Source organism: Mauremys reevesii, linkage group 1 (genome assembly GCF_016161935.1).
Source record: "Mauremys reevesii isolate NIE-2019 linkage group 1, ASM1616193v1, whole genome shotgun sequence".
Classification (NCBI taxonomy): domain Eukaryota; kingdom Metazoa; phylum Chordata; order Testudines; family Geoemydidae; genus Mauremys; species Mauremys reevesii.
The window spans coordinates 144,026,314-144,049,172 of NC_052623.1; the positions used below are offsets into that span (position 1 = coordinate 144,026,314).

A 22,859-nucleotide genomic window follows, 5' to 3' on the forward strand; every position below is an offset into this window, starting at 1 on the left:
CTTCTGGGGGTTGCAGGGAGCCAAGGCAGGCAGGGAGCCTGCCTTAGTCACACTACGCCACTGACTGAACTTTTGGCGGCCCAGTCAGCAGTGCTCACCGGAGCTGCCAGGGTCCCTTTTCGACCGGGTGTTCCAGCTGAAAACCAGATGCCTGGCAACCCTAGTGCTGCTGCTGCCTTCTCCAGGTGGGAAGCAGCAGCTCAATAAATCACCATCATTGGGGTTCTATATATTCCTGTCCTAGTTCTGTTTCTATTTTTTCCTTTGCCTCAAGCAGAAATGGATCCCAGCAGCTCTAAACTTGTGTGCTGACAGAGGCTATGGTAGGGTTGGATCCCAGCAGCTTGGATCCCAGCAGCTCTAAACTGGTGTGCTGACAGAGCAGCTGTGGTAGGGTTAACACTATATCTGTGCTACCAGTTTGGAACATCCAGACTTTCTTTTTATCTATGCTGTGGTGTGAAGTCCTTTAGCCTATTAGCAAATATTCAACTAGTTTTTCTTAGGTTTGTGTTTTTGAAGTGGGCTTTTTTGTTTTGTTTTGATAGTTAAGCAACTTTGTTCAAGCTAATCCAAAGTGTTTTCATTCAGCTTTCCCCCTTATGGTATCAAATGGCTAGGGCCCTACCAAATTCAAGATCCATTTTTGTCAGTTTTGTGGTCATAGGATTTTAAAAATCATTAATTTCATGAAAAGAACAGGAGTACTTGTGGCACCTTAGAGACTAACAAATTTATTTGAGCATAAGCTTTCGTGGGCTACAGCCCACTTCTTCGGATGAGTAGGCTGGGCCCCCCATCCCACAAAATATAGAAATAATTGATGGTGATCGGTGCTGCTGCTTGTCATTTTGAGAAGGAGCTGCAATTCATCACTCACAAACTGTCATATGAAGATGTAGAAAAGCAATTAGCAGGTAAAATTTCTATTAAGGGACCCCACAACCTTTAGCTCAAACACCTGCTGCTAAGCTTCACAGATTTCTGTTCTAGTTTAGTTTCCTCAGGTTCTTATTTTCTGATTGTTATAGAAGACTCCTTTAGAGCCATTACTGCAGTGTTGTGATATGAGTAGGGTAACTCCTGTTGCAATGGAGTTCAGTCATTTATGTCTTTCAGTTGTCAAAAGAGATTTCTGAACTTGTTTAATCTCTGGTAATTCTTCAGTGGTTGGTTTTTATTTTGGATTGTGGAACCATAATATTTTCCATAGCATGCAATTATATCTTTTTATATTGCTTGAAAATAAATGCATAGTTTTGCTTAGAAAACCACGTTGATGGTGATGCATTTCCAAATTTAAATTATGATCAGACTTGGGAATTATTACTTGGGCAAGTTTTTCCAAGCTTAACATGTACAACTTTTCTTTTTAATATAGCCCAGTGATGGGGGAGGGTTGTTAGTTTGGCCACTGTTTTAAAGGTATTTTTTACTTAAGGGCGTTTTAATAAACACAGCTGTGCAAAATGATATTCTGGCAGAAATTTGGTATATCTATATTCCCATTCCTTGCTATAACTGTATTCTATTTTGCATAGAGACTTCATTGAAATAGACTCCACTACTAATATAAAATAGTTCTAAAATTTATTGATTTCAGGCACTAGCTTGTGCTCCTGATTGTTGTTGTTTTTTAAATGAGAGCAGGCGATGGCTCTATAAGAGCAACAGGTTTTGTTGTTTTTACCATCCTTATTTCCCCTGCCCCACCTGTGCCAATGAGGGAAGACATCCAAAAGAGAGACAGACAATCTTTAAATAGTCATAATGTGCAACTTTAACTTATGGCCCTAAGCTTTCATAGTAATTACTTTTCTAAGTATTTTTTTTCATATAAATCTGTCATGATTCACATGAAGCAAAAGTGTATCAAGAATAGTATTCTAAGCCTGTATGCCTTGATGTAAAAGTGAAGAGTTGAGCAAAATTGCATATTATTATTATTAGTTTCATTATTTGCTTTATAGTAGAATTCAAGGCCTAAACCTTGGTTGGAGTGCCATGTTAGGCAATGTACAAGCACATAACTGTCTTAAATAGCTTACAGCCTAAATAGACAAGACAGGCAGAGAGGATGTGGGGGGAAGAGAGATGAAGTGACTTGTCCAGAGTGTCTCAGCAGGTCAGTGGCAGAGCCAGAACTAAAGTATACATGCTCTCAGTCTAGTGCCCCATCAACTAGACCACGCTGCCGAAATCACATCATTGCTCACCTCCCTCCCCCCACAACAACATACAAGTAATTTGCATTTTTTAAGTATAGCTATAAAGATCTGGTAACTAGTTTAAACAAAAATCTCAAGAGCAAAGATACTTTTGTTTATGGTTGCATCTTCATCTTTTTTTGTTGTTGTTACTCTTAGATTTTGCCAGTTTCTAGATTAGGATGACCAGATGTCCCGATTTTATAGGGAGAGTCCCGATTTTGGGGTCTGTTTCTTATATAGACTCCTATTATCCCCCACCCCCTGTCCCGATTTTTCACACTTGCTGTCTGGTCACCCTATTCTAGATATTGACATGATCATTTACATATCTCATGTGCTAAAATAGCATGCAAATGGGGATGCATTAAAGATGTAGTACTCTAGAAGAAGAGGTGAAAAAGACATTGTTTGAATCTTTGGAGTATAATTAGTTATCTCTGCCTCAGTTGGGTTTTTATCGAAAGTATCAACATATATAAGATAAATTTGGAAAATGAGCAGAAATTAACAGTGTGAGATTAAATTTCTGAACAAATGCAAGTGAATTTGTGCTATAATAATCCTAAACAGAGATACATAGTATAGTGGAAGAGAAATGTGAAGGAAATGATTTATGATGGTGAACAGAACATGAATATAAGCTTGTAGCTATAAGGCATTTTGTTTTGATTTATATAAAAGAGGCTTAATCCGATAGATCATGGAGTTGATAGTCCCTGTATAGCGTTGTTGTTATGACTGCACTTAGAACTCTTACCATGTGCACTCACACACACATTTGATAACCACATTTAGCTTCTTGACAGCATCTTCACTAATGAACTGTAAGGTGTGTGGGGGTGTGTTTAAAAATATAATTTTAAATAACTTCTCAACATTAAAAGTTTATTATGGAGATACCAGTCCCTCTGTAGTTTGAGGAATACTACTTACTGGCATAAGCATGATTCCCTTCCTTTAACTTTGCCAAACCCAATCTGATCTGTATGAAATTTCACATGCCAGGTCTTAGTCCAGTGTAACTTCTTTGTTCATTTGTTTCCTTCATTGTTTGTGGTGAATTGAACCAGGCATTTGGGAGAGATGATCAGACAAGAAAGAGATGGTGTTCAGTTCTTCAACCTTTTCCTTATGTGTCTTAGCTAGAGCTGAGTGAGATTTTGGTTTCGGGGCTGAACCAAAACATTCAGAAAAAAAAATGGTTTGGTTTGAACTGAAACGGAATTTTTTTCAGTTTTTCTAGCTGAAACTAAATAACCAAAACACTTTTGTCTCAGGTCAAACAAAACAATTTGAGCAGAAATTAAACCTTTTCAGTTTTTTTTCCCTTTTGGGCATTTTCAGGCATTTCACCATTTTATTAAAATTAAATTAAAATTGAAACAAAATGGCATTTTGATATGAAATAGTTCAGTTCAAAATAGTCAAAACAGACAGTTTTGACTTTTTAAAATAAATTTTCTGGCCAAATCTATTTGCTGAATTGGACCTGAATTTGTGAATAATTTTGATGCCCTGAAAAATGCATTCATTAGCAAACTTATATTTACCGAAAAATAATAGTCCAAATCCATTTTTATTGTATCTGTTGTCCATGGTGATAACTTGTGTCTTTAATTAATTTAGTGGTTTTGCTGAGGTGATTAATTACTGTCAGTTCTTTCACTGCATTATAAAGCATGCATTGCTTTTTCCATGTTAATTTTAATGTCAGCTTAGAAAGTTTTTCTACTTTTACTCTAAATCTGTCTATCATATAATTGGTACAGAATCTTTAAATGGTGGAGAAAAATGATTGCCTTCCGTATACTGGGTATTTAATCAGCAATTAAGTCTCTTTCTAAGGGCTTGTGTATGATTAGGAAGAAAAGTCAACAACTGTACAATTAAGAATTAAGTATTAAAGCTTCTGTGGTCAGAAAATACGTGGTAGGTCAATAGATAAGCTTGTCTTGAAGCCTCTGGTTCTCAGGGTTTTATGTGTGTCTGTGGTTTATTTTTATTTACCTTAAATAAAACTTTATTTACCTTAAATCCCCCTACATGATTCAAATAGTCTTAAAGTGCAGCTCTGCTGTGAAAAGTAAATGTTTAGTTGCTGAATGACTGCAAGTGAAAAGAGATTCTGGCCAGGATGATGGGAGACACGCACAAGCTGTTAGGTTGCTCCCCTCTGGCGCATTGTAACGTAGGCCAGGAGTAGAGACTATGTGACCACCCAAATATGTGGGATAGAGGGGGCAGCCAGTAGTGAAAGGGCCCACGGTATTTCTATGGGGAATTCCAGCAGGAGGCAGATTCTTCCATGTGGATCTCAGCCCCAGTGGAGTTGTCTGCTTTCTATTCTACCACTCCATCAACAGTACCTAATAGAAAACTGTCCTGCTAATAAGCAGCAGCAAGTGTGAACTCCCCTTTCTATTATCACCTGAATGACTTGTTAAGACCCATTCATTTTACTGAAGTTATGCTCTGAAGTGATCCCTAGGAGCAAATTATATACATCCTATCCATCTCCTCTCTTATTCACAGGATGGCTAAAGATACTCCTGGGGGAATTCTGTGCCAAAAATTAAAAATTCTGCACACAATATTTTAAAATTCTGCATATTTTATTTGTTAAACTAACACTACATAATCACACCAGTTTCAGTTATTTTGGTAATTTATTTCAAAATACCTGTCAGCAAATATGTCTGTAACAATACACACACACACACACACACTCACTCACACTCTCTCTCTCTCTCCCCCCAAGGGTAGAGAATTAAAGATACCCCTACAGATAACCCAGTTCCTGTTTATCTGCCTCCTCCCCTTTAGTGCCCAGCCAAGGGGCCAGACCCTCAAGCCCCCTCCCCTGGGGTTCAGCCATGGGACACACCTCAGTCCAGACACTCACACCTTCTCCCCCGAGAGCCCTGCTGCATCCCCCCAGCCGAGATACTCACACCACCTCCTTCCCCAGAGCTCATCCGCGCCTACCCCAGCCCAGACACTTGCATCCCTTCCCCCCAGAACCCAGCTGCAGGCCATCCCTAGCCCAGACACTCTCACCCTCTACCCCCCAGAGCCCAGCCACAGCCCTGACACTTACATGCACCCCTGTTCCCTCAGAACCTAGCTGTGCCCCCAGAATCCAGATGCCAACTCCCAGAGCCCAGCCACGGGGTGCCCCCCAGGCCAGACATTTGCACCCCTTACCTTCCCAGAGCCCAGGGATCCAGAGGGAGAAACAGCCTGATGCTAGGTCCTGGGCTTGTATGAAGTTTCTGGCATGCTGCCTCCTTCCTCCAGGGCTTGCCAGGAACTGTGGCTGCTAGGAACCCTCCAGCTTCCATTCCCTGTCTCCCCCCAGCAGTGTCTTCTGTTCGTGAGCTGGGCTCTGCTGGGTCCAGCACCCCCCTAGTTGTAGCCAGCAGCTATGCAGCCCATTTCTGTGGGGGTGGGGGGAAGGAAATTCTGCGCAGTGGTGCAGAATTCCCCCAGGAGTAATATAATTTGTAATATACTTCAGACACAAGGGTAGGAGATGAAGGTGTTTCGTAACTGGTTCTTCATCATTATTTTTGTCAAGAGTTGGGTTTTTGAGGAAGTAGCAGAAAATGTTGAAATGTTGAAAGCCTGTGTGGTCGCATGGGTGTAACGTGGGTAAAAAAGTAAAAAATGGGTGAGAGTTTAAACATTGGATGGTAAGAGACCACAAATCCCAGTGATTGACTCTAGTGACATTCTAAAGAATAGGAGCTCTCAAACATACTTGTAACTGTTTCCATTGCTTTACAATGACTCTACAGCCATTATAGGCTTCGGTGTGAGTTTTGGGGTGGTTATGGTACTACTTGTGGTGTTGTGTAAGTGGTTGTGTTGATTTGCACATGGCTTGTGTTGTGCTGGGAGAGTTGTGGGGAATGATGGGTATGTGCTGAAGTGAGGGGCTGTGTGTGTTTGAGGTTATTGTGTATACTGGTTTTGTTGTGTAGGTGGTTGTGCAGTGCTGGAGGAGTTTTGCATGACTGTGGCAGTTGGGCACACAGGTGTGGTAGCTGGGCCAAGTAATGCACCATCAGTGCAGTCTCTGTCATGCAGCTATTGAACTGCTGTATGCAAATTAGCTGTAGAATAAGGGTGGTGATTGGTTGAGTTGCATCTGATATCTCAATGCTCTAGGACTCTTGGCAAGGCATGGGTACATTCCTTAATATAGCTATTTACCACAGGGGTGAAATTTGTGAAGTCAAAATAGCTGAGAACTGAAAAATTGATTGGTAAGAGACTTTGAAAACCCAGTGACGATCCAGCCTGGTGATATTCTGAACAAGAAGAGCTCTTAACCATGTTGTAGCTGCTTCCAATGCTTCACATTGAGTCAACAGGCAGTTTAGGCTTCAGAGTGACGTTCCTGGATTTGGTTGTAATAGGTACAGTTAATAATATGAATTATATATGAGAATTATATTTCATTTTATGATGCATTTTTCAGAAATATTTCCATAAAATGGAAGGATTACCAAATTTTTGTAATCAGTTAATATTCCTGTATAATTCAGTGCATATCAGAGGAGTCCATAATTTCAGTCTAAGGGGTTGCACAATACAAGGGACTAAATTACAGAATTTGGCTTTAAAATTGGAATGTGGTTAAGAATTCGGTTGAGGTATGAGCCAGAATTGTACAGTATTGTGCTCAGTGTTCCATAGTTCTGCTGTACTGCTAATGGGAGTAAAAAGGAGTAAAAACTCATTCTTTTCACTAAAGTTAGCAAATGTGATTTGGAATGCACCAGGTCGGATTAGGATGTTGAGCAGTATCTTGCTACAGAAGTGGTCCCACTGAAAACTAACAGGACTAATTGTAAAATAAGGTATTGTTCAGGGTGAGTAAGGGGATTGGAATCTCTCCTATAGGCATCAGATCTCTTGAGTAGTAATGCACTGCTTTTATATAGCCACTTTTCTGAGCAGAAGCACATTTTAAAAAAATTCCAATGGTAGCTCTGATTGGTTTTTAAGCACACAGATTTTATACTTTAAAACAGTTAAAAGATTAATTATAATTTTGCTTTTTGTTTAAATTTCTATTCTGTATCCTGTAGAAACAGAACATGCCAGGAACAACAACAACAAAATATATTCTGGAGTAGGCATGTTCCTACCTTAATTATCAGGAATGGCTAAGTTTCAAAGCATAAGAGCATTATTGCTGTTTCTCAGTTCTACATCTTGGCAAAAAGTACTAACTTTCTTTTAATTTCATTTCTTTTAAATGCAGAACTATGGTTTGGAAACAGAAAATCTAAAAACCCTTTCTCACAAGCTAAATGCATCCGCCAAAAATCTGCAGAACTTTATAACTGGGAGGAGGAGGAGTGGTCACTATGATGGCAGGACCAGCCGAAAATTACCAAATGACTTCCTGACCTCTGTGGTGGATCTGATTGGAGCAGCTAAAAGTCTGCTGGCTTGGTTGGACAGGTAAAATCTCCCAAATGTTTCACAGGTAACCAGTTCATGCACACACCCAAAACAAACCTTTTAAAATAATTTTATACTGATTTTAAGTGTAAGTTAAAACCACCAGTTGACTTTAAAGAATAGAAATTTAAATTGATCTTTAAAAAGATGAAGCTTTAGCATGCAGTTTGGACTGCACTCAGGATCATATTTTTAAAAATACTGTAACAGTGGAATTGAATATTAAGGCAAATTGATGAATTTTTGTATTGGTGCAGGGACAAACTTTTAAATGACTTGTTTAATTCAAACAAGTTATTTTGATGTTCATTGTGCTGGTAAAATTTTTGTACCAATGTTAATATCTAGTTCCACAGTATCTGTGTTGCAGTTATGGAATGTCTTTACATGTAGTTATGGGATTATTTACATGCAGTTATGGAATGTCTTTGAAGCTCTAGACACAAATAGAACTTTTCTGATCAGCTGCCTTTGATGTTACGCTCATAGGATCTAATCAAACTCAGATGACTCGATGGAAAGACTCCCATCTTTCAGTCAATGGGAGCTGGGTCATACCCTTACTTTACAATGCATTGCAAATATTCAGGACCAGGACTGACCTTACTACATTTCTATGTTCCAATTGTATTCATCATGGCACTGAGACTCTCCAGGTAGTAAAGATGATTATTGCAATTATGCCTTTAAAAACACCTCACAAGTCATTTTATAGTAAACCATAAATAGGCTGCTTGTCTTGTCTTGATTTGAATATGCAGTTGGTAAAGGCAATTCATACAGTATTTGTGTATCACCAACTGACGCTGTGATACACTGTCGAGTAAGCCCTCCTCGCCCCCCAAAAAAGGGTGTTTGTGTGGGGGAGAGATTCTGAAAATCCAGACAGATACTTTTTTTTCCTTTTGTCAGGAAAATTACCTTTGTCCCCTAAAAGAAACTCTCTGAACAGAAGTGGTTTGTTTTAAGTGAGGTATGTACCTGTCCAGCTTTTAAGAATGTATTCTTCAAAGTCCTGCTTTTGCTGTAGGAACTGTAAGCCATTGACAACTTGTCTTGAAGTTTGAAAAGATTGGGCTAAAATTGGAAAACAAATAATGGAAAAGAGACATCTTGCAGTTTAAGGAGTAATTTGTTGGTTATGGTGTAAATAACATAGATATTGTGTTTTCCTCTAAGTATGGCAATAGCATTACAACCAGAATTAAAAAAAAAATGGATGCCTAATGTTAGAATTCTAAGACCATATTTAGGCACCAGGAGAGGTGGTGTTTTAGTGGACAGAGTACTGAACAGGACTCAGGAGACCTGGATTCTAATCCTGGCTCTGCTGTTAACCTGCTGGGTGTCTTTGGGTGAGTCATTGTGCCTCAGCTACCCTATAAAATATAAATGGTATTTACCTGTTTTGTAAAGCACTGTGAGCTCTCCTGATGAAAAGCCCAAGGTAAGAACTGGGTGTTATTATTATTATTTATTATGTAATAAGTGTAACCTGGTTTTCCAAGAGGCAGAGCACCTGGAAGTTCCCAGTGACCTGGCAGTTATGCATTTTTGAAAAGCCAGTTGTTTAAATGCCTAAATATAGACTTAGGAACCCAGTGTAGACACCTATTTTAAAAAGCAGGAAAAGTCTTTTCCTTTTAAGAACCATTTTGTTTAATATATCTTTTGAAATATTTTCTGATTTCTGATATCTGCTCTTACAAAAGCACATCCATAGTTAAAATCTCTACGGAGAATAACCTCACTGAAGGCACCTTTATTTTTAAAAGTTACAATTTACCTAGTTTTAGCTTGTTTTAACTTGCCTTTTTAAAATACTTTAGCTCTTCTTTGCTGAGGGTTAATCCTAAATACTTTAAGGCCTAGCACTCTTAATCTTAAAAGATGCCAATAACATAAGGCTATAATTTCCTGCTTACCTGCTGCAGCACATTACAACTTGTACTATAATTACACATGCTGTTGCACCACTTCTGCCACAAAAAATGTGTGTGACACTTAAAATGTTTGAGTCCAAAAGACTGTTGGGTGTTATGAAATGTAGGGGTTTTTAACTGAAAATGTTTTAAAATAAATTAACGTTTTTATTATTTCTTAAAATATAATTACTCTAGTGCTATTGTAAATTATCCATCACCCTTGTAGTGCTATCACAGGCGCCTAGTTTCCTATGTGTCGGGGGGTGCTTGATCCCGGCTTAGCCCTAGGCCCCTGCCCCCACTCTGACCCTTCCCCCAGGTCCCCACTCTCACCACACCTCTTCCCACCCCATTCCTCCCTCTCCCCTGAGTGCACCACATCCTCACTCCTTTCCCTCCCCTACCCCGAGCCTTCTGCACGCCACAAAACAGCTGATTGCAGCATGCAGGAGGCGCTGATCGTCAAGGCCCACCGGCAGGCAGGAGACGCTGGGGGAGGGAAGGGGACTGATCGGGGGTCTGATGGTGGGTGCTCAGCTCCCACCATTTTTCCCCAGGGGTGCTCCAACCCCAGAGCACCCACAGAGTCATCGCCTATGATTGTGCTATTGATTTTAGTTTATAATGTAGATGTGCTAGATTTATTGATGGCAAGAGACTCTTAGAAGCTGATGAGGTCAGCTGACAATTGATTTCTCTGCCTCTATAAACATAAACTTTAGATGAAAACACACACACCCTTATTATGCTTTTTCTAGAGAAATAATCAGCTTCTGAAATCCAAATTCAACATAATAGTTGTTCCATTTGAGCACTAATGTGTGACATGATATCCAAGGTTATGCCAAGATTGCATACTTTAGGATTAGACACAAAGCCAAAGTTCCCTGATAAGTGGATGTGGCTCAGCAATGCATGCCCTGTCATTCTTCACTGAAATTATAATAAATAAAGATATACCTATCTCCTAGAACTGGAAGGGGCCCTGAAGGATCATTCAGTCCAGCCCCCTGCCTTCACTAGCAGGACCAAGTACTGATTTTGCCCCAGATCCCTAAGTGGCCCTTTCAAGGATTGAACTCACAGCCCTGGGTTTAGTAGTCCAGTGCTCAAACCACTGAGCCATCTCTTCCTCCTGCTGTTGTATTATTTATAAAGGCAGTCACATTGTATCAGTCATAGATAATACAACAGGCAAACAAAAAAGTAAGAGGGAGTTAATAAAATCATCTTAAAAATATAGTTCCCAATTTTACTGTCTGTTACTTGCCCGTTTGAGCTCACCTGGAGATGTGGCTGCTCTGTACCTCTGAAAATACAATCTCAAGGCGTTTCAAATTTCAAGGCACTCAGAAATTAGGGCAGCCAAAATGAGAGGCTACTTTTGAAAATGTTGCCTTTAGTACCTGAATGGGGCTTTCTAGAAACAATATTTGAATTTCACTTTATTATACAGTAAACAGATACACCTCTACCCCGATATAACACGAATTCAGATATAATGTGGCACAGCAGTGCTCCGGTGGGGCGGGACTGTGCGCTCCGGCGGATCAAATCAAGTTGGCTATAACGCGGTTTCACCTATAACGCGGTAAGATTTTTTGGCTTCCAAGGACAGTGTTATATCGAGGTAGAGGTGTATTTTGAACAGGTATGTAATTTAAACATTCTTGTGTACGTTTTTGTGAAATTTTAAGATTTTCTTCTAGTATATAATATTTTTCATTCAGTAGGTCCATTTTTCCTCTTTCAGATGTCTCAAGGGGGCGGATTAATGGCTATGTATTATTCCTCCTTAAGAGCATGAATGTCTGGAGATCCATAGGGTTCTGTCATTTCCTGTTAAATGGCAACTGGGGGAGACAGAAAGATTTTTTTTCTTTTACACAGATATGGTTTTGCTACTATTAGTCCTGACAGTCAAAGCTGAGCCCCAGACTTTGCTGTTTCAGAGATACTATGATGATTAGTGCTACCTAAGATAAAATGGACTGAATTTTTCTGTTGAATAGTTCTAGCAGTATTTTTTGATAGGTTCTCTCAGTGGGGGTGTTTTTCTAGTGTTTCTTTATGGCCTTGAAGACCTGAAGACATTTTCTATATGATGCTTTTATAGCCAGCCTGGCTGAAGTGTCTGACTGCTTCTCAAGGCTAGCCTTAGAGAAATCTGCATTTTATATCAAATCTTATTTTTCATGTAACTTCACTATTATGCTTTCAGTGCCTGAGAGAGATGGGGGACATTTGTGATTAAGCTGGCATAGACTTGCCCCATATAAAATAAAAGGGAGGCATTGAGGTGAAAGGGTGAGGGTTGTAGGCATGCCTCCCCTCTGACAATAATTTGCAACCCTGCAGTGTTTTGATATATTTCTGTCCTTGGATTCTCGGCTGGCAGCTATGGCTTATAGCACCTATTTCCATCTGTGACAAAGGAATTAATTAAAAGGAATAACGTGGACATCAACACAGTGATGCATGCCACTGTAATATCCAGACTGGATCACTGATACGCACACTTACTTGGGGCCAGTCTGGAAAAAGCAGTAGTGGCTCCAGCTGGGTCTAAATGCACCAGCTTGCTTCTTGGGTGGAGAGCACAGAAAACTTGAGCTCCATCTCTGCACTAGCAGTTTGTTCATTTCTGAATGCAATTTCAACTTGTTGGTTACAGCCTATAAAGACCTAAATGAGCTGGGCCCAGATATCTGAGAGATTGCCTTTTCTCCTATGGTCTGTTGAGACTTGTGATCTGTTGGGTTACTCTCACTGTTGGTTCCCAGGGTTAAACTGGCCATGGCTGGTATCAGGCCATTCTTTGTGGAGGGTCCATTCCTCTAGAATCTGCTTCTTCCAGTGACTGATCAGAACCAGAGATCAATGAGCATCAGGGCATAATTTAAAAATTCTGTTTTTGCCAAGTTTTTAAAGTATTTTGGTTTAGCTTAATAGTAGGGATTGGGAGTTTTTTTAGAAGGCTTCCAAACCTCCATTTCCAGATGGGTCAGTCTGGCTATTTTAGGCGCCTACATGGGAATCTGATCCAGGCGCCCTGAAAAGTATCAGGGCTCAGGACATTAAGGTGGTTATGGTTTGCTCGCAAGAACACTTTGACTTCCCTCTTTCTCTCACCAAGGCATAGAATTCTCCTCTACTTCTAGAAGGGTGTTGGCTGAATGTTTTATTGTCATGTTTTTGTACTCTTTTCCCTGTTCCTCTGATCTTTTGCCTGTTAGAGCTTTGTTTTCTTGAAAAAACTTCTTTGGGTACATTTAGATGCCAAGGCTTGGAATACAGGCCTTGGCAACCAAATAGCTACCTTGACTCGCTGCCTTCTGTTGGCTTATATCAAGCCCATGGGTCAAATAACACTGCCCCATATGTATGGACGTATTTTTGTTTAAGGAAATATGTTCAGGTATTACAGAATTATGATGTTGTAGCCATTTGGATATCCCATACAATTACTGTTAAAACCTATCTCAGAGTTACTGTGAGCCATTGTTTCTGCAGTCACAGGAACTTATTTTCTCTTGAGATTATTACTATATAGCACTATTATAAATTCTTCTTTTCTGGCATGGTAGATTCCTGTTTTTTCTGTCTTATAGGACTGATGCATTCTGTCCTGTAGAGGGGAGTCTTCAGTGCTGTGTCTGTCTGTCTGGTACCTAATTACAAAGACCATTTGTTGGATCCTTTGAAATATGTGCTAAGTACTGTTCCACCTTGTATTTAGCTGTGACACTCTGAGTACCTTTTCCAGACCTGAAGAAGAGCACTGTGTAGCTCAAAAGCTTGTCTCTCTCACCAACAGAAGTTGGTTCAATAAAGATATTAGCTCACTCTCCCTGTCTCTCTCAGGGCCGCCCGGGGGAGGGGGCAGAAAGTGGGGCAATTTGTCCCGGGCCCCACAGGGGCCCCCACGAGAATATAATATCCTGTAGTATTGCAACTTTTTTTTATGGAAGGGGCCCCCGAAATTGCTTTGCCCCAGGTCCCCTGAATCCTCTGGGCAGCCCTGGTCTCTCTAAAGATCACCTGTAACAATCCTGTGGAATGTATTTCTCATCATCTCTATTGAATGGCTATTAGCCATGACATACAGCCTTCAAAAATGGAGGCACATTTTTTAATTGAAAACCTTTCTGAAATAGGGGAGAAGAAGAAAAAAACAATTAGGCACTGTTTTGTGTTTCTGGCTATGAAGCAGCAAAGTTATAGATAACACAGAGTTGAAGCAACCAGTGTAATGAGTAGAGCTGTAGTTCTCAACCTTTTGTATTGGTGACCCCTTTCACACAGCAAGTCACTGAGAACAACCCCCCCTTATAAATTAAAAACACTTGTTTTATATTTAACAGTATTATAAATGCTGGAGGCAAAGCATTATAATCTCACAACCCCCTGAGGGATCATGACCCCCAGTTTGAGAATCACTGGAGTAGAGAGTGCTATTTTACACCTTTTTTATTAAAATATGCCAATGAAAAACATAGATACACAAAAGACCTAGGAAAATTGGAACAGTGTCAATAAAAAAAGCTCCGTTGAAAGGAAAATAAACTAAATAATCAGAAAAAACTGTTCAAAGGAATGAAAAAAAGACACAAACTTTCACCTTCCAAAAATGAACTGCAAAAAACACAGAGCTGACTGAGACACTTTAAATGTAAGACAGATTACAAATTAAATGGAAAATAAAATTGAGGTTAAAAATTGTGTGTGTGCTGGAGATAAACATAAAATTAAGGCAAACTAGAATGGAATCTTATATTGCAGACTCGTTTAGGGAGCGAAAGCTCAGTGAACTGTGGTTATGGCCACACAGTCTCAGTGCATAGCAATTCTATGGTGTAAAGCCACTTTGTAAAAATGATACACTAATCTACTGAGTAAGAAGTTATCTGGTTATATTTGCTGACTTTATTGAAAAGTACGTTTTTATTCCTGCTAACCCTGAAAATTTTGTTCCACCCTTTGAATCCTTGTCAGAATTGTTTACAAAGTTCCGGTTGGGGTTGCTCTTGTACAGCCCCATTGAAAGTACCCTGTAAAAATTAATTGCAATTGTGGGGTTCCATCTGAACCATCTTTCACTGAGTTCCATATCAAATGTGTGCAGTTAATCAGTTTTTTCTGTGAGCATCATAAACTCAGACTTCTGAGGGTCAAGCTATTGTTGTTTCTATCTCCAGCACCATTTTAAAGGTTCTACAATCAAATTGTACCCTTAGTGGCACCTATACACACCTCACAGTTGGGTCCCTTTGTCCTGAGGCAGTCAGAAAATTGCAGAACAGTGACATCATAGAGATGCTGCCTGAGAGAACACCCTGGAAGCCCTGGCTGTCGAGCAGTGCAACAGCCTTTAGAGGTCATCTTTTCTTCAGTTGGGACACGGCTAATTCATTGTTCTTGTATTTTGGTCCCTTTGTTTATTCCTTCACACTGCTTCCAATGTGTTCCCTCCACTTTCTATGGTCCATATCTTTGCAGTCCCACCAGAGGTGCTGGAACAATTTTTATAGTGGGGGCGCTGAGAGAGACACTGTAAACCCTGTATATAATGGAAACCACTTCAAGCCAGGGCGTGCAGCAGCATCCCCATTATCCGTAGTTCCAGCACCTATGGGTCTCACTTAAAGTTCTGAAATGAACCCTAGATTTGTGAATCTAGGACCTCTCAAACATTAATGTACTTATCCTCACAACAATATTAAACCCAGTTTGCAGGTGAGGAACTGAGGCACAGAGAGTTTAAGTGACTTGTCCAATGGCACATAGAAAGTGCACAGCAGAGCCAGGAACTGAAACCTGAACTGAGTCCCAGTCTAGGCCAGTTCAGTTTCTTAACCAGAACATCATTCTTCCTGCCATAAGGTTTAGCTGTATTCTGACCTGACAGACAAAAAATCTGTCTTTGTCTTCACCTAAAGTTGAGCAAGGACTCACAGTTCTTCAGGTATGCCTATGCACTAGTCTATTGTTTTTTTCCTAAGTGGGAAGCTCCTGCAAAATCAAGGACCTTTAAAGTTTCAGTTAAGAGAGGACCTGTTTCTTCAGATCATGTTCTACCTCACATTCCAGCATAAATATTTTTGACTGTATGGCTCTGTCATAGGAAAACTTGATTTAAAAGATAACATCCACCATTTTAGCTTCCAGAAAAGAGTTGCTTCTGCTCTACATTATAATGCCACCATTTCATGAACGTTTCATGAACACTTTTAATAGAGAATGGCCCTTGTATGACATGCAGTAGCACTAAAATAGTTTGTGTATATGATCTCTCATCACCTGCCCCTTTTGCTCCACCAATGATACTCTGGTGGAGCAAAATGCTCTGTTTATCTGCTTTTCCTGCATCCATTTGTATGTTCTGCCACGTTAGCCTCTGTTTGGAATGTCCTCCTAAGTCTAGTCCACCAAACTGCTGTCTTTCTGACAAAGAAACCACTTCTGAAAACTTATTTTTGTGTGTCTCTCAACAGAAGGTGTTCCAGTAAAAGATACTACCTCTCCCACCTTCTCTCTCACTTATTTTCTGTTATCGAAAATATGAGTCAGTATAATAAACTGTAAAGAAAATTCCTAATTATTACTGAATTTGGGCTTCCCAATACGTTTCTCTATTCTGTTTTGTTTAGGTTGTAAATCCTTTGGGGGTAGGAGCTGTCTGTATGTTGTGTGTTATGCAGAGCTGATAGTAGGGTTGCCAACTTTCTACTTGCACAAAACTGAACACATTTGCTCTGGTCCCTGCCCTGCCCCTCCTCTGAGACCCCGCCCATTCCCCAACCCTTCTCCAAGACCCCATCCCCGTTCATTCCATCTCCCTTCCCTCTGTCACTGCTCTTCCCGTCCTCACTCACTTGCTCATTTTCACCAGGCTGGCTCAGGGGGCTGGGGCGTGGGTGTGTGTGTGTGAGGGCTTCTGCTGGGGGTGCAGGCTCCAGGGTGGGCCCAGAAATGAGGAGTTAAGGGTGCAGGAGGGGGCTCCAGGCTGAGGTAGTGGGTTGGGATGCGAGAAGGGAGTGAGGGCTTCAGCTGGGAGTATGGGCTATGGTGTGGGGTTAGAGATGAGGGATTTGGGGTGCAAGAGATGGCTCCGGCTCTGGTGTGAGGCTGGGGATGAGGGGTTTGGGGTGCAGGAGAGTGCTCTGGGCTGGGATCGAGGGGTTCAGAGGGCAGGAGGGGGATTAGGGATGGGACTGTGGCAGGCGGTTGGGACCTGGGAGGGGTTTACATCAAGCACCTCCTGGAAGCAGCAGCATGTCCCTCTCCGGCTCCTATGCAGAGTCACGGTTCCTGGCCAATGGGAGCTGCGTGGTCAGTGCTTGGGGCGGGGGCAGTGTGCGGAGCCCCCTGGCTGTGCCTCCATGTAGGAGCCGGAGAGAGGCATGCCAGCTGCTTTCTGCGAGCTGCCTGGCATGGAGACTAGCAAGGAGCCTGCCAGCCCTGCTGTGCAGCGCTGCCAACTGGACAGTCAATGGCCGGTCAGCGGTGCTGACCGGAGCCACGAGGATCCCTTTTCGGCTGGGTGTTCTGGTCAAAAACCAGACACCTGGTCACCCTAGCTGAGAGAAACATTATTGGTTCTTAATAAATAATTAGAGTCATGTCCATGTAATCTATGAGTGTTTGTGTTTAGAGAGTTGGACTGGGAAAGGACCAATTGTCCGCAAAACTCTTAAGGGATTCTTATCAAAGGCCCATGTAGCAGAGAAATATTCAATTAAGAATTTTACAAAAATTTAGTTGATATTTTGTGCAGTAACCACCACAGTATTTTTACAAGGGTGTTAATTGTGTACTAGGTATTTCTACAGGGAACAATGGATTTCTTAGTGTGCTGTTTGTCCTAGCCACATGTGGACAGGTTACTCAATCTGTTTCACAGCTGCTGAACTATAACATGATCCATGTTTTCTCCCTAGTACTGGCCACATCTTGCATATCAAATGCTTAAACTACTTCTACAATCCACGTTAAACATTAGGAAATGGGAACAAAAACATATTGTGGTGGTGAGATGAAATTTTCCAACCTGTCAGTCTGATGCATAGAAAAGAATTAACAGGCTGAGATCCTCACTAGTTTGACAATTTAGCATCCTGGTGTCTGATATGTGAAAAAGCAGAGTAAAAAAGTGAATTAGAAGCCCTACTCTTTCTAATTATGCTTAATAAGGAGAAAAAGGTGGTAATCTATAGTAGCAGGCTGATTAATGTTGTCCTTAGCGAAAAGTAGGAGTTCTAAAATTTCACACCAAGAAGGTAGATTAAGGAAATTAAGTCCTTTGAAGTGCAAGAAACGGTGACCTCAACTGAGGAAAGCTACTCCTCAAAGCACTTAAACACATACTTACATCCCATTACAACATGATTTAAGTATGTGTCTAAAATCAAGTGTGTTGCTGAATAGATATGGACAGCTGAATTGGGACCGATAAGCCTTACTGCTCTCAGCTGTGTATGCTTGTGCCCTGGAACGTAATTTAGTATTCCTGTTTATATGTCCAGTACATGTGCTGATTCACCCATTGCCGTTCAAATACAGAAATGTCTTAGTATTCAGCTTTTGTACATTCTTTGAATGCTTTGGATTGCAGTAATTTCACTGTAGAATTCACCTTCCACTAAGAAATTGGTCTCTTTTTGCCACTGAGCTATGTTCATTAAGACTATTTTGTGTACCTTTTATGCACTTAAAAAAGTTGAATTTCTTTCTCTCATTGTTTTCAGTCAATGAGCCTTACCCACATGTGGTTTTTAGTTGCAGAGGAAAAGGGACTAGCAGGTATGCATTGCCTGGAAGTATGGTGCCTAAAGTGTTCCCAGTCACCAAAACATGTTAAACCAATAACTCATACTTTGAAAGTAACAATCCCCTTCACTGTGTGCTGTGATTTTGTACAACCTTATGAGCCATGTTTGGTTGTTGGTTGTCCTGACAGCTGTTTAGTATTTCATGAGGTGAAAAAAACAATTAACTGTCTTTATAAATAGATACAAAAAATGAATCTACATACTTTTCTGTCAGTTTTTCAGTTTGTTGTCCATGGGCTTTATATTCCCTTTATGTACTCCCCTTTATGTTTGTTTGACTTGGGGTAATGAACGTATCCATAAATATTACCTAAAATTGCTATGGCACTTATCCCTGCTAGTGCCATAGGAGCAGCTGCAAATGTTTCACAAAGCATTAATTTAAGTCTCTTTTATTCAATATAAAGTTCATTGCATTTCCTACTTATATTGAATTAAACAGTCCAATTACAAGTACAAGTAAAACATAGTACATGATAGTCTACTACCATGATTCTTAGGTGGGATACTGGCACAGTTACATGTACTACAATGCAAACTACTATGTTTTTTTAAATTCGTTTGTTTGGGGGTTTGTTTGCCCCTCCTCTCTGGGGGATGAATTATGATACAGACTGGATTATCCTGAAATTTTTTGTGCTAGAAGAAATTCTCAAAATGGGTTCCGGTTCTTAAGTTTAAGCTTAAATTCTTTTGCAAACTTGTCCCCTTGCTCTGATTCTAGAATGAGGTTAACTCTGTGATAAAAGTGCTTGTTTCTATTGTTAGCAGTGGAACTGCATTTGTTAATGTTTTTGTTAATAAGACATTTAGGTCATACAAATACAAATTGTGTAAAGATGTAACAAGTCAGAGTAGTCACATCCTTGAAATTATATACATACTTAGTGCTTTCCTGGATCGGGGCCTTAGATGCTAGCTGAGAGTGGTAGGGCAGAGGAATGTAGAGTTGTTTGGTTTTGAAGAAAGGAGGGCAGAAGTTGAAACTTGATACAGTTGGCTGGGGACTTAAAAGAGGTAGAGAGGATGTGTTCTGACTTGGTGTGGAATGCCTTTTTACCGGTTGCATTTTTGGTGGATTCAAATGGCATTATCACAGGTAAGGAGGAGGAGATTGTTGTGATAGTCAATACACAAGGCGTAACAGTTATGTGCTGCTATTTAGGTTTGGTCTGTCCTGACTGGAAACAAACTGATAATTTTAATATAATGTAAAACAATGTTACATGCCTTACTGTCAAGGTGGACATTTTATTAATGAAAATAGGATTTTGTGTGTCAAATTGAGGCTTCAAATTGTGTCCATCATGGAATTTGGCCAGTGATCCTATACTAAACATTCTAGATGAAACTTTCAGAATTGATTTAGGAATGGAAATCTCATTGAAACTCAATATTTGAAAATGAGATTAGCCTCACCCACCTTGTTTCTCACCATCTGTTATTGATTTTAGCTGCTGGAATGAGACAATTCCTTACTAGTTTCCTGCCTCCCCTGCCCTAAAATCCACTTACCCTCACCATTGTTACTAGTTTCACTTTGTATTTTCAGTGTCCGTTTTCTCATTTTTGTTGTTATGTTCCATCTGTTTTTGTTAAATTATGTTTGCAGTCTATATGCCATTTTCTCGTTCTTTAATTTGAGTTAAACTCAATTTATTTGGGTATTTTCAATGTTCTTCATTAAGAACAATGCTAATCAAGGCTTCATTTATGAACTGTGTAACCTAACAAATAGCAAAACTATGAGAGAAAATTATGCTGCATTAGAGCCAAAAGCCTACCGTAGAATTTTGTTTGGGAAAATGCTAGAGGCTTTGAACCATCAAATAGATTCCAGCTGTGTAATTTGAAGATCAAATTGTAATAACATCCAAACATAAAGTAAAATAATACCATTTGTGGCTAGAACTCATTCGTTCTAAATAAAGGTGAGAGTTCATAGATCATCTTTTTAAATCATGGCTTTAGAAGGTTTTCTCATCTTAACAGTGACAATTGTGAATGAAAAATAAATACAAATATTTCTGACCCTTTTGGATACAATAGTCTTGTTTTAAAAGATTATAGTTCATAACTGAAGAGTTAATTCCAGTTTCAAACATATAATAAATTCATGTTTTTATTGTAATTTGGTTTGTGTGTGTGTGTAGGTAGACTTAGTATACTGTACACATGTTGTAGTATATATAAAAGCTGCATGTAAATAATGATTGAAGCATTTGACAAGTTGCTTTTGTCAAGCACCCTTGAACTCCTGACCTGCACTCTACCCACTAATCCCTCACTTTCAGGACTGTGTCTAATTTTCCTAACCTCTACACAGTTTTGTTTTTTAAGAGATATACCTATTTCATAGAACTGGAAGGTTATTGAGTCCAGCCCCCTGCCTTCACTAGCAGGACCAAGTACTGATTTTGCCCCAGATCCCTAAGTGGCCCCCTCAAGGATTGAACTCATAACCCTAAGTTTAGCAAGCCAATGTGCAAACCACTGAGCTAGCCCTTCTATCAGTCATACTTGTGTTATAAAAAGAACACACTGCCAGAGGAATATTACCTTCTTCCATCTAATATATGGAATTTCCTCCCCTAAAATTACATCAAATTGAGATGCATATTCAATTCTGACACATTGTATCTTGTGACCTATGAGGGCTAGAATGGGAGTTTTAAACCATTAAAAAGGGGAGGAGATTCTGGTTTTCTATTGGGAAACACCACTAGTTTTTAGGAAAGTTCCAAGATGGCTGACTTTAAAATTGCAATATTATAGTATATGGAGAAACTATTGTAGAACCCTATAAGAACTATCTAAAATGTCCTAGTTATGATGACTCTTGTCTACAGAGCTTTTTATTACTGAACTCATGGTTACTGGACTTTGGCTGTCTTTACACTAGGAAAAATATCAACAAAAATTGTAAAACTCCAAACTTTTTCTGTAAAGTATGTGGCATACAGAAGATACATGATGACATAATGTAAAGCTTTTATTGATACTCATTTGGGATGGCTGCATTACTTACATGAGTGGGCTCTGAGATTATCTCAAATGAGTGGCAATAATACCTTTATATCACAGCAACATGTGTTTTCTATACTTGTTCATTCAGTGTTGTGTGTGTGAGTGAGAGAGAGATTGAGTCAATTGATCAGGACATGCAGGTGAATGAACAACACACAAGGGATGCATTTTAAGCAGCAGGAAGTAATATTATTCAACATTGGAGGGAGGCACTTCCCCCTCCCACATATTAGGCATTTATCCACAGCAGTGTTCAGGAGTCCCACTAAACAACCAGTAACTTGATGTAGACCCACCTAGATCCACCCCTGGGATTCAGCTCACTTCTGAATCCTCCCCACCTTTTCCCACATGGAGGGAAATAGAAGTTGCCAAAAGAGAATATCAGTCTGCAAGGACTTCATGTCTCCTTTTTCCTTTTGGCAATACCATAAATGCCGACTCTGTGGGTGCTCCAGGTAGCCCCCCCCCCGTCAGCGCCTCCCATCCGCTGCGGATCAGCTGTCCCGCGGCATGTAGGAGGTGCTGGGGAAAGGAGCCAGGGCAGGGCATGCTCAGGGAAGCGGGCAGAACGGGGCAGCGCAGGAGTGGGGACAGGATAGGGGTGGGGACTTGGGGGAAGGGGTGGAATGGGGGCAGGGCCTGGGGCAGAGCTGGGGGGAGCACCTCCCAGCACATTAGAAAGTTGGCACCTATGGGCAGAAGGCCCACCAGCACTATATTTACCTCTTGGAGCTACACCAATCTCCTAGAACTGGAAGGGACCTTGAAAGATCATCAAGTCCAGCCCCCTGCCTTCACTAGCAGGACCAATTTTTGCCCCAGATCCCTAAGTGGCCCCCTCAAGGATTGAACTCACAATCCTGGGTTTAATAGGCCAATGCTCAAACCACTGAGCTATCCCTCCTAAAAGCTGGTCTCTTTTAGCCTTTAGCCACAAGTTGTAACAAGTTAAACACTCTTACTTTCCTAATATTAAACGTTGTCTTATTGTTATAATCAAACAATACCTCCATGATGCTGTGAGGAAGGCAAAAAAAAAAAAAAAAACATCGTACCTCTTGCCAATATTACCCAAAGGGACAAAAACCTTCCTGATACCAAAACAGGTGATCAGTCAGACCTGCAGCATCCACGGCATGAACACTGCAACAAAGGGGAGGGAGAGCGGGGAAGCTAGCCAGAGCAAGACATTTATGAAAAGTCTGCAGGAGTTTAACTAGGTGGTGGGGGCCATGCAAGCCAACTGGTTAGATTGTTCACCCATCCCCAGCCAGTGGTCAGGTGATGGACCCAAAATGGGGGCATCTATGGCCCACATACCTACAAGCACTGCAAGCATACTTGCATCCATACCAGGCAGTCCATGGAACATTCCTTCCCATTGATTG

General features: G+C 40.5%; 1 protein-coding gene across 5 annotated transcripts in view; it reads left to right on the top strand.

Moving 5' to 3' along the window:
* CNKSR2 (connector enhancer of kinase suppressor of Ras 2) overlaps positions 1-22,859 on the top strand; it is a 368,883-nt gene that overhangs the window by 75,528 nt on the left and 270,496 nt on the right. For all 5 annotated transcript variants that reach the window (XM_039540992.1, XM_039540999.1, XM_039540984.1 and 2 more), the window contains exon 3: positions 7,483-7,685. In XM_039540992.1, the coding sequence (XP_039396926.1) occupies positions 7,483-7,685 (203 nt within the window). The remainder of the gene's footprint in view (positions 1-7,482; positions 7,686-22,859) is intronic.